General features: G+C 41.3%; 1 protein-coding gene across 1 annotated transcript in view; it reads right to left on the bottom strand.

The window, feature by feature from the left end:
* Positions 1-274: 274 nt before the first annotated feature.
* Positions 275-13,249, bottom strand: part of LOC115797611 (exocyst complex component 6B-like) — a 91,199-nt gene continuing 78,224 nt past the window's right edge. The window contains exons 11-12 of the mRNA XM_030754209.1: positions 5,551-5,663; positions 275-2,524 (exon numbers count right to left, since the gene is read on the bottom strand). Coding sequence (XP_030610069.1) covers positions 2,398-2,524; positions 5,551-5,663 — 240 coding nt within the window. The 3' untranslated portion in view covers positions 275-2,397. The remainder of the gene's footprint in view (positions 2,525-5,550; positions 5,664-13,249) is intronic.

Raw genomic sequence — 13,249 nt, 5'->3', positions numbered from 1 at the left:
GTTGCCATGTTGGCGCATTATCCCCCTTGTTAAGACCTACTTATTTATACATTACCACAAGGAAAACACTCAAGCGACATCCCTTCCATTCCAAATCAAGTTTCACTTAAAAGGTGGGGAATGAGTCGCCATGTCGGGACAAAATCCCCCCTTTACATCCCCAACATACACTGTGCTACAAAGGGAAATAAGGTTGCCAGATCTAGATTCAAGTGTTTGCAGGTTGTATATTGAGAAGGAAATAAGTTGCCATGTTGTTTCAACCCCCCCCCCCCCCCCCTTTTTTTTTTAAATGATGATAAAAGGATACTGCAGTAACATTCTGTTAGTTTTCACTAATGTCTCGGTTTTATTTTCAGTGTTTTTCTGGCTTTTTCACAACCCCAAAAAGAAATAAAGAAACAAACAAAAAAACCCAAAACAAAAACAAAAAAACCCCAAAAAACACGGCCATTCAGCCATGGAAGGCGACTTTCGATGGTGTACATTCAACGCGTTCTGCTATCGCGCCACAGTGACGGAAAGTGATGCGGAAGACGTTAAAGGCCGGACGAGGACAGGCGGCTAAACCGGCCAGCTCAGTCTGAGGACTGGAGGGGAAAATGGGACGTGTATGGCACAAAAATACTAATTCCTTCAAAGATTCTTACACACAACTCCCACACAAAACTTCCCACCAGGCAGACCCACAAACAGGTCGATAAGAGCGCCTGATAGCATCCAGCAACTGGAAGCTTATTTTCAAGCTTCAAAGATGAAGAAGAGTGTGATCTGAGAGCAGTGAATGACAGCATGTGCAGATTTATTTGTAATGTTACTGTTAAACTGTTTTTCTTTAAGCTGTATGATTAAATGTTGCAAGAGAAATAATCTATTTTATTGTTTCTTGTTCTCAAAAAGAGACCATAGTCAGAAACCTTCCAAGAACATCACGTCCGGTTAGAGGAGGAAGCTGGTGATGCTGTATATTTCTCTAAGCATCTGAATCATCTGCATCTGAAATTCATTTTTTCTTGCACTCCCAAAAGGCTTAAAGCAGAAAAAAGGAAAATATATTTTTTTAAAGCAGTTCTCTGTTAATTGGGGTTTCTTTCATTGTATTATTATTATGTCCAAAGTGAGCCAGGAATAAAACCTTGTGAATATGTATAATGTGTTGGGAGATTTTGGTACCAACTTTTCAGAAATTGTGAAAGCAAAGTTGTTGATTTACTGTTCAGTCTACATTTCTAACCTCACCTGTGGCCACGAAGGACAACTGTCCAAAAGGAAAATTGGGGATACAAGCAGAAATGAGCTTCCTCCAAAGACTGTCTGGACTCTCACTTAGCTATAGGGTGAGCTCAGTCATTCAACTATACTCCACAACGAAAGGTGCCAGTCAATGCGGTTTTGGTATCTAATAGGACGTCTACTGGATGCTGTGTTTCATGCATGTTCAACTGGGAGGAGATCCTGGGACAGACCCAGGACACGCTTTACAGATCATGTTTCTCAGCTTAGATTGCAGTGCATGCAACCCGGACCAAGATAAGTGGCAGATGGCTCAAACGTTCCTGGTTTCGGTTTCTACCGAACACATGAGCTGGGCTTGGCTCATTGGGTGCGATCTCAAAACCTATGGCTACTGTGTGAAGACAATTTAGCTTTCATTGTTGGACTGCAAACAGTGACTGGGGCATGGAACAGTCTGGATATCCAAGGGCTACAACGCAAGTCCCAAAAACGTTGAGCTTAATGCCAAAATTATCACACAGTAGCCGACAAATCCCATTAAAAGACCAAAACCAACAAAGCATTAGTCTACCTCTTTGTTAAATCAAGAACTCTTCACACTTGTTTTAACTACTGAGAAGATGATCTGTAGAAATCTATGGGAAATATTGTTGAATTAAAAAAAAAAAAAAAAGAGGCTCGACAGGGTGCTGCCATTTATATCAAGTGGGTCCAATAGATTAGCAAATGGTGTTTGTTGTTGGTTTTGGTCTTTTTCAATACTAGAGAGAAATTAAGATGGTACCAGTCTTGTCTTTAAAAGTTGGTAGGACAAGTCGACATCATGATCCAGGTAGTTGGATTTAAATTTACTTTAACTTTCAGGATATCATTTTTAAAAGAATGAACTTCCAGCTAACACACTACTCTGGAGGGTTTCTTACATGTTTGTTTTCAGCCAAGAATTAACCAATAGGATTAACTAGTGGATGCTCTGGACACTCTTGTGGCTTAATGAACCAATCAGAGTGCATGTTACAAGCTTGTCGTCCAGTGAGCTTCTTCCAGTTTTAGACTCCCAGTTTTGTTGAAAGTTTGGTGCAGTCCATTTAATTTAAGGTGCATAGATCAGCCTCGTGGGGTTAAACAGATGACAGTTGCTGGCCAATCATGTGGCTCACTTTAGGTGTGGTGCTGCGCGATGAGGTTGCGTAGCTGTTTGATGACGGTGTCGATGAGCTTTTGCCTGTCTCTATCAGTCTTCCTGAACTGGGCGAAGACATTGTTCTTCCTGCTCGTCTCCCTCATCCTGGAGGTGGGGGGAATAGGTGGAGAAACAAAAGAATTAATAGGGAGGAAAGAAAGAGGAAGATGATGGGGTGGGGTGGGGTTAAAGGAATCAGTTGAAAAAAAGAATAATAAATATGCATTGAGCTGTTCATCTCATGCAGTCAGGAAAACAACTGTATGAGCATGCTCAGAACAAGCACACATCTCTGCTACGGCCACCTGTTGGAGAAGAAAAAGACCGGTGTGTGCTTCATTGTCACGTGTGTCTCAGCATGTGTGTTTTTTTTTTCGTATTTTCTCACAGAACACTGAACTGTTACAGACCTCCAGGAAGTTCAGGGGCCCAGCAGACCAGACAAACCCCAGCAGGGTGCTTCCTCATGGGCACAGAGAGACCACCAGGCCTGGGCTCTCTGGAGAACCCCTAATTAAGGTGTTGTACTGCACAATAGATGAGAACATATGACTTTGTGTGTGTGTGTGTGTTTCTTGCCTAATGTCTTGAAAGTTTGTGTTTACTTGTACGTTTCTGTGTGAAAGCTTTCAGAGGCGGTGATCTGCAAAGTCAGATTATAACTCTTTAGAGTTCATGCAGGTTGGGTGTAGTTATCTTCCTTATTTTCATATCAGTTCAGACTCTATGATCAGGACCTACACTGATTGCACACAGATACAGGATGCGGGTGGTGGTGTAACGATAACATCCCATATTTAACAGCCATGGCGATAAACATCAGTATCATCACAACAGTGAGTTTATGTTCTCAGGATGTGTGAGAGTGAGTAATCCAGGAGGTGAGATTGCAGGCACCCATTTTAAAAAACAAAAAAGGTAAACAGCTTTAGTAAACTCAAGTATTGGTCTACTGTAAGTACATGCCTCAACCCAGCATCTCTCAGCATCTCACACACATGACCAAGACGATACTCACGGTTTAAATAACCTGTCAAAAACATGAAGGACAGGAGACAGAAAAGAGCAGCTGAGATGCAGGAAAAGGTGGATGAAGTTGTGAGTTTTGATGAGTTGTGTAATACACAGAACTATGAAAAGAATTTGTCCACTTCCGGATTTCTTTCCTTTTTTTTTTTTGCATGTGTCACATGTGTCAGATTAAACAAATTTTAATAGTAGTCAAAGACAACCTGAGTAAATTCGAAATGCAGTTTTTAAATGATCACTTCATTTATTGTGGGACTAAAAGCTACCCAAACCTACCTGGCCCTGTGTGAAAATGTAATTGCCCTCTAAACCTAAAGTGGTTGTGCTGTCATTGGCAGCAAGAACTGCAGTCAAGTGTTTGTGATAACTGGCAGCGAGGCTTTCACAATGCTGTGGAGGAATTTTGGCCTTTACTTCACTGGCACTGGAGGTCATTAAGGTCATTCCAAAGCATCTCAATCTAAGTCCCAACTCTGATTAGGTCACTCCAAATCTTCATTTTGTCTTTCATTTCTTTCTTTTTTTTTTCTCTTCTTTAACCATTCAGAGGTGGATTTGCTGGTGCGCTTCTGATCATTGCCCTGCTGCATGTCCCAAGTGTGCTCAAGTTTCAGGACATGAACTGATGACCGGACAGTCTCCTTCAGGATTTGCAGGTGCAGAGCAGAATTCATCAATTACAGCAAGTCGTTCAGGTCCTGAGGCAGCAAAGCAGCCCCAAACCATCACACTACCACCACCATGTTTGACTGTTGCTGTGACATTTTGTTTATGAAATGCTGTGTTAGTTTTATGGCAGATGTAACGAGTCTCTAAACTTCCAAAAAGTTCAACTTTTGTCTCGTCAGTCCACAGAACATTTTCCAAAAGTCTCGGGAATCATCATGATGTTTTCTGACAAATGTGAGACGAGCCTATGTGTTCTTTTTGGTCAGCAGTGTTTTGCTCCTTGGAACTCTCCCATGGATGCCATTTTTGCCCAGTTTCCATCTTATGGTTGAATCATGAACTCTGACCTTAACTGAGGCAAGTGAGGCCTGCAGTTCTTTAGATGTTCTTCTGGGTTCTTTTGTGACCTCCTGAGTGAGTCGTCGATGCGCTCTTGGAGAAATTTTGGTAGGCCGGTCACTCCCAGGTAGCGCCACCACTGTTCCAAGTTTTCTCCGTGTGTGGATAACGGCTCTTAATGTGGTTCACCGGAGTTCCAAAGTCTTAGAAATGTCTTTGTAACCCTTTTCAGTGTGAAAGATGTCAGTGACTTTATTTCTCAGCTGTTTCTTTAGATTGTGGCATCGATGTGTTGCTTTTTGAGATCTTCTAGCCTCACTTTGTCAGACAGGTTCCATTTAAGTGATTTCTTGACTTGACAGGCCTGGGTGTGGCTACTGACATTAAACTCAGCTTTCCAAAAACAGTTAATTCATGATTTAACCAGGGGGTCAATTACTTTTTCACACAGGTAGGTTTGATCAAGAGGCCAGGTAGGTTTAAATAGCTTTTACCTCATAAAGTGAAATCCTCATTTAAAAACTGCATTTTCTATTTGCTCTTGTTATCACTGTTTAATATTAAAATTTGATGATCTGAAATGTGTGAGAAATATGCAAAAAAACCAAAAACAACAAAAAACATAAAAACAACAACAACAAAGAAATCAGGAAGAGTGCAAACACTTTTTCACAACAGACTTCTGCCCCTTTTGGATCCTGTTGTCACCACTTTCATGTATGTCTGTGATTTTATCATGGTCACACATCAACTTCTGTGGAAGTTGATGTGTGACCAGCGACTATAGTTAATCAGGAAACTGATCTCATGAAACCTACTTGACCTTTTTTCATTTAAAAGATGAAATGTTTATCAAAATCTCCTAAAATACAAAGTGAGGTCTTCAACTTCCTTTTTTTGTCAGACTAATTCATATTAAATTAACAGCAATATAAAACTGAGAAAGCAGCAAACCCTCACATTTAAATAGCTGGACTCAATGACTGTCTGCTCAGGTAATTACAAAAGAAGGAAGTGAATCGTCCAAGAATGAAGCAACAGAACAATAGATGAACACTAATGTGTAAAACACAGAACAATGAATGACTACTCACTTCTCCAGCAGGGCCAGTGCAGTGTGTGGGTTGACTCTCAGGTATTTGCAGGTAGGCTTGCCGTAGTCAGCCAGGTAGGTTGACCAATCCCACTGAGTGAACAGATCCAGTAACTGGAAAAAGACAAAGGAAGAATGTGACATTCAGGGAGTGTTTCTGTTGTAGTCATAGAAAGACCTCAGATTTTGGAGATGATAATTTATCACTTGACCAGTGACAAAATAAATACCAGCGGATAGTTCACACGCTAACGCAACACGTTGTTTAAGAGCTGGTACCCAGTTGGAAAGGAAAAAATAAATAAATAAAATAAATCAGAGAAATATGAACCTGTAGCAGCTTTCAAGCTGAATATATGGTGTTTCATAAGACTGTGATGTACTCATGCATTCAGAGCCAAAGGTCTGTCTTAGGAACAGATGTGTAGCGCTTCCTTAACCACAGTTATGCCAGCTTTCCTGACCTTCTTAGCTCAGCTTGGGATCCTTACATCACCATCACTCACAGCAGTGATCATCACGCTCATCACGACTTCACTGTCACCAGTGTAGCAACAATGTCACTGGGTTTAGTATATCAGACAGGAGTCATTCCTGAGTCACGCTCAGAAATATAGGATTGGGAGTGTAGGTTGAAGAGGCTCAGCTTCCTGTAAAAGTCACAGCAACTCTGCTACCTCAATCTCAACTTTCACAAACATTACACGGATACATGATATGCAACAAAACTATAAAAGATCTATTCATCAGTCCAATAAGAGACCAACAATGGCTGAAACATAAAGATCTTACTTTGAGCACAAGGTGCGATCTAAGGGCAACAGCAAACCATCTATAAAAACATTTACAAGACTAGTGAAAAACACCATAAAAACACCCTTTTCTCCAAAAAACCTATAAATCAAACCAAAATCCCTGACACACATCTCACATTTGGAAAAGAGCAGTGCACACCAACTCCAAACCTCATCCCAACCGTGAAGCATGGAACGAACATCATGCTTTGTGGCTTTTCCTGTTACTTTGTGGCAGGAAATCAGGCAAAATAAGTCCTAACCAAAATATGAAACCTGAGGGGTGTACTATGAAGAAAGTTCAACATAGCCAGGCATTGTTTGCGTTAACTGGCTCAACAAAACCTAAAACCCCCACACACGATGGCTATCACAATGGTGATTATTTGTTAACCCCGGCCTTCTGCTTCAGGCTCTGGGTGCGCTCACCTAAAACGAGGCGTTTGACGTGCCATTTGAATCTTCCTCTGCTACAAAATAGATCAACTGAGCACCTCCTCCTCCAATCAGAGACATCAGAGGAACAGGTGACAACAACAAAAAAATAAGGCAACACTGCTGATGCAAAAAAAAAAGTTAACTGAATGAGTTAACATGTTTTCCCGCTTGGTTTCTAATGTGGCATATGCAGATTTGAGCTCTGAAAGTTTAAACATTAAAGGTTATTCAGTACATTCACTAGTATTTTATTGGATCTGTGCTTTTGTTTTCTCCAATCGCATGGTTGGGAACCTGAAGCGTACAGGTTACAGGATGTTGTGAAAGAAGCAAGTAACTGTCCTTGAGCAACAGGCACTTTGGAAATTCAGATGCATCACGGCCTGTAAGAACCATCCTGTACAAGAAGAATTTCAGTACTCATCTCTGGGACGAAGGTTAAAACTCCCAAAGACAAAAACTACTTAAATGAAGAAAATTTGAGAGATTTTTAGTGATTTTTTTTTTTTTGGTTGCATTTTCTGTGTGTTTGTTTTTTTTGTGTGTGCGTTGTTTTTAAATCATGCAAACTACTGCACTACAAGTCTCCCTACTTGGGAGAGTAAAATGAACATAAGTGAACATTAGCTCTGACTCTGTCCCATAAGAAAAACTGTGAAAAATTACTTTAGTTTGTTGCGAGATCAAAGTTAAATTAAATGCATTAAAATGTATTCCTTCATCACACTTAAAGCACACTATATATAAAAGAACCAGTGTAAATGTGGTACTTCCAGTTGATGGTCAAACCAAACCATAACCTGCTCTTGACCACATCACGTGTTCAGCATAAGTTACTGTGGTAATGTAGCCAGCTAAAAAGAGAGCCACCTTTGTGAAACAGAACTCAGCGCAGCTCACTAACCCGTTAATTTCAATTTGCAGTACACCTCTCTGAAGAGGGCTCAAGACGCTCCAAAAAATAATGATGAACGTAAACAGACCAACAGAAAAACGGTCCAGAATTCCTTCTCATAGTTTTCCCAAGTCATTCTAGTGGCCACAGGAAAACCTTAGATGATCGTGCTGCATCCAGCCTGCACTACAAGTTATTAGTCAGTGTGATTAATAACCACATTAAAAGTACATCCGTTTGTGTGTTACTGGTTTAGTCAGAGTGTGTTTGCTTACAAGTGCAACTTATGTTGAAGATCAGACTGCATTTTATATGAGTCATCACCCCTGAAATCCCGGTAACTCCAAAGGAAATCGTATTAAGTTCTGGCATCTGTAGCTTGTACAACTTAATGCTGATGTTTATGTTTTCAGCACTTAAATAATGAGCAACTGTGCTCAAGAAACCCTTGAATTCCCCCAGACTGAGGCATTTTTCCATTCAGGTAAATAAATGCAACAATACCAAGAAAGGTAATGGCAGGGGAAAAGAAAGAAAAGCAGCAGGCTGGAGAGGTTGAGTCTTCTTCTAAATGGCCCACATTTCAAACTGTTGCATAACCTGCTGGTGCCCTGCTGAACTCTACCTAACACACACACACACACACACACACACACACACACACACACACACACACACACACACACACACACACACACACACACACACACACGCCCGGGCAGGCAAACCTGTAAGCCTGCAGACATTCACACACTCCGTCTCTCTATCTGTCTGTAAAACACACACACATATGAGCAGGGAGCCCCAGTGAACTCTGGGTAACACCAAACACAGATCCAGAGAGAGAAACCATATGTGAGCGAGGGATGAGAGAAGAAGAGGAGGAGGAGGAGGGGTGAAGGGATAGAGTACAGAGGGATGGAGAGCAAAACCACATGTGAGGAAGAGGGAGAGAAAATGAGGGAGAGTAAAGATGGAAAGAGACACAGATGGAGAGGAATGGATAACAGCACACACAGAAAGAGGGAGAGGGTAAAGGAAGGGCAGATGAAGATGGATAGATAAGAGTAAGAGAAGGGGATAGACCGGAGTTAGCTGATGAAGGTGCCCCGGAAGGCGAAGGGAAAGAGAAAGGATGACAGAGGACAGGAGAGAAATGAAGTGAAAATCACTGACTTGTTCGGCTGCTTTCTCAGCGTTCAGATGGATAAATGTTGTCCTAATGTCTCACATACAAGAGCTGTGCTTCACCTCACAGAAACTCCCGCATGAAGTCTTTAATTAATCATAGCATTCAGTTATTTGCTATTTATGAAATCCACATTGCTGTCAGTGTTTCAGTGACAGCAATATGCACAAGCACGGTTACGGAAGTGCTTTCTGTCTTACACTGAGCACTGCCCAGCTAACCCTTCCCCCAAGCACTCCTTGATGGCAGCAGCCTCCTAAAGTAAGACAGTGGGTTCAAGGAACACAGGAACCAGGAAACTGGACACTCTGAGTCTGAGGTGCTCAAGTTCCAAAAACTGATGGGGATGGTCTCAAAATGTCCGAGACCACCTCCAAGGTGACAACCCTACTAGAGGTTAAATGCCTTGGACTCCCCATCAGCTTTTAGAACTGATGAAGCCTTTTGGATGAGAGGTGAAACATCTTCAAGGCCCTAAAATAAGTCCAGTTGTCTTTGATCCAATCACTTTAGGCTACAATAAACCTACACAGACAGACACTCTGAGAGCTCCCGAGGCCACGCCTTGATGGGTGAGGGTGATGGGAAACCAACACAATAATAATAGACCATCGAACAGAGCCAGTTGGGGTGGTTTGGCCATCTGGCTAGGATGCCACCTTAGACTGCTTACACCCGCAACCTGAACCTGGATAAGCGGCAGAAAATAAATGGATGGATGGTTTTTAATGTTGAGGCTGACTTGACTTCTTCATTAGTTCTCACTGCTTGGTATTTGATCCTTTCGCAAAAGATCTCTGGTTCGATCTCAGGAGACACAAATCCCTCTCAGATTGCATCAGGAAGGGCATCAGACATGAAAAATCTGCCAAATCAGCCTGACTTGCAAAGCTGCTGTGGTGACCCCTTATGAATAAGGGAGCAAATGAAAGTAGGTTTACTCCTTTCTTCTTTAATTTCCTATAGTCTCCATTAATTTATACTATATAAAGGGATGTTCACTAGTCATTGGCGACACAAACACTGCAGATAGGAGCTACAGGAAACTGTTAATCACACTCCTCAATGATCAAATCATGTTTTGCATGTTGCTGAAACGTGACACACCCACACTATGTCAGGCTATCAGAGTGTTGCTAATGTAAACAGTGCAAGCATTAGAACAGGGCTCTACAACTCCAGGCCTCGAGGGCCGGTGTCCTGCTGGTTTTAGATGTGTTCCTGATCCAACACACCTGAATCAAATGTCTGAATTACCTCCTCAGCATGCAGTCAAATTCTCCAGAGTCCTGCTAATGACTTCTATTAGCAGGACTCTGGTAATAGAAGTAATATTTGACTCAGGTGTGTTGAAGCAGAGACACATCTAAAACCTGCAGGACAGGGGCTCTCGAGGCCTGGAGTTGAAGAGCCCTGCATTAGAAGCTTTTGTTTTTCCAAGCTAGGCCTGTGGGGACGCTGACCCGCTGACATACAATCGTTCACCATCTGCATCAAAGTATTGCCATCATCTGTTTACTTCACCCCTCGCTCTTTAACATCCCTATCACAGAGGGGCGCGGTCATTTGTCAGGACAGCAGCACAGGTTAGTGGCCGGTGGCGCTGAACTACCTTTGAACCGACAGGTAACTGCTGTTGTGCATCGATAAAATAATTCCTTTAACCATAATGACAACTACAAAGGTCAGCAACGTTTAAGCATTCTAACATCTTCCTTGACCAGCTGCACACATGCCTATAAAGTATTTAATGCCAAACTAAGCGGTGCCTTGATAAACTTGCTGATTGAAAGTTGCAATGTATCCTGTAGCAAGTTGCTACATCCCTGCAACACGATAAAACAGCCCAAAAGAAACAAGACTTCACTGGGTGTTCAGTTACTTTTTAAACCAGAAACTGAGCTCATACAATTAAACTGATATAGACAACCTGAATATTGCCTGCTTCAATCAGTGCAGTGGACTGCACTTTTCTAGTTTTACAGACCACCATAAGCCATAATTACACACATACATTCATACAGTGAACTTTCTCTCTCGCTCTCTCACACACACACACACACACACACGTGGCCAAGGACACTTATACGGACTGGATTGAATCAGTAATTTTCCAATTATTGGACGAGCCTCTCTACCTCCTGAGTCAAAGTCGCTCATACTTTAGATATGTGGACATTTTCCTTTCATAAAGAACAAGAATTTGAAGATTGTGGTGGGATTATTGAGTTATTATAGTTTTTCATTTTAAATTTTCCAATTAAGCTTCACTTTTGTTTTCACATCAGTTTCAGTTAGTTTCCAGGCTAGGTTTGCTTAGTTCAGTTTAGTTTTTATTATTTGAAAATGTTTCATTATTACTTTCTATTTTCTTAATTACACAGTTTTTTCTTTTTAAAGTAGAGCATATTTTTCAGAAGCATTTATAATGCTAACAGCACTTCTTGAAGCTCACAGTCATGTCCACTCCACAAGAGTGAAATAAAGAAAAGCACCAGAACCTCATGAGGCATGTTCTGATGACACATTTGGTCAACCAGACAAACATTAAAGCCAGAGACATTTGCTGTATATTATTATTTAATTACAGTGAGCTCACCTTTTTGTTAAAAATCTAGCTTTATATTTTAATTTCAGTTAATCACACAAACTTTAAGTTTTTAAGTTAAGTTTTACTTTAACTTTAATATGAAATCCATTTCACAGCACCAACCACTTCACAATAGCCCAGCTATTAAACAGTTTAAATTAACTGGATCATGAGCATTTGCCGACCAGCAGGTACTAAAAAGAGTCATACCTGTTAAAACTACCCACCAAAACATATTGCATTAATATAACGTAATGTAGGAAGTGAAAATGTTCCTTGAAGATGCATCCTTATCTGTACTTTTTAAAGGTCATAGCTTCTACTTGACTTCACCTCAGAATTATTCCTGAAAACAGGAAGAGTCCTAAATATTTTCTTGAATGGTTCAACCTGGGTTCACAAGACGAGTGGTTCCTTTGGACTCCCCCTCCTCTCCCCTTCCTTTCCTCCCCCCCTTCTGCTACCCATTTCCACCATCTCCTATCGCTGCTTTCTCCTCCTTCCCTTCCACCCTCTGGTCCTTTCACTTCTGTGTTCATCGCTCCCTCCTTTGTCCCCGAGTTCACCCTTGCACGGCCGAGGTTTGACCTGCTAATCCTCCCATATAAACAAACACACAGAGCACCACACACACACACAATGAATATGCGCACACACAGAATATATATGCACACACACACACACACACACACACACAGATAAGGGCAGTTAAAGAACACATATCTGATAATTAGGTGTGTTTACAGTCTTGCTCATAAACTGTCTCAGTTTTTGATGACACTGGTTGTCAGAATGTCTCCATCTGCTTGTGTGCAGGCAGTTTGTGTACATGCACCTTGCTTTCTGTGTGTGTGTATACTGCTTGTGTGTCTACATTTGTGGGAACCACATTTGCACTGGTCCTCACTTTACCACAGACATTTGAAAGGCTTTTTCAGGTTCAAAGTTAATGTTAAGGGTGTTGGATGAGGTTTGTGCATTATGTTCTCAGAAAAAAGAGCACACCCGTGAGTGTTTCTGAGATATACAGAAGGTAAAGGCATGTCGGGTAAACACGCATACTTTATCTGTCTGTTTACAGGAAGTAACCCTCAAAAGCCACATTAACACACCCTCATACACAGAAATAAGACACACACTTACACGCATGCATAGATAGATAAAGCTACTGGCTGAGATCCGTGAGATTTTCACGTTATCTGAGAGCAGATCACTGCCTTCACTCTGCAATCATGCACTGCATTAGTCTTATCTCTTTTTTTTCCACCCACTTTCTTTTTTATATCAGAGATAAAAGAAAAAAAAAGTACTGCAAAAAAAAAAAAAGATTTTTCATTAGGCATGAGGACTACAGAGGATAGGAGAAAGAAAAAAGCAGTGAGAAAGAGAAAATCTTAAAAGACAAAATGAGAGGAGGTGATTACTGGAGAAAAGAATGAAAAAAGGGAGAAAGAAGAGCTAAGGAAGAGTATAACAACGAGATACAAAAGGTGGGAAAGACAAACATCAGCTGAAGAAAGAGAGGAAACAGTGAGAGGAGATGATGGTGAAAAGAAATCAGCAGCTAGCATAAAGCTAGCAGCTAACACCACAGACCATATAAACACTCACTGACTGGTTAGCAAAGTCCCATTAAGATCATTTTTTTTTACTGACATGATGAGCGAGGGGCGGATCAGCCTGAAACCAAGGACGCCGCACGATAACGACTTTAATTCAATTTTAATTATATAGCGCCAGTTCACAACAATATTTGCCTCAAGGCGCTTCACATTTTAAGGTGAAGACCCCACA

Source organism: Archocentrus centrarchus, chromosome 18, assembly GCF_007364275.1.
Source record: "Archocentrus centrarchus isolate MPI-CPG fArcCen1 chromosome 18, fArcCen1, whole genome shotgun sequence".
Classification (NCBI taxonomy): Eukaryota; Metazoa; Chordata; class Actinopteri; order Cichliformes; family Cichlidae; genus Archocentrus; species Archocentrus centrarchus.
This window is presented reverse-complemented; position numbering and strand designations above follow the sequence as displayed.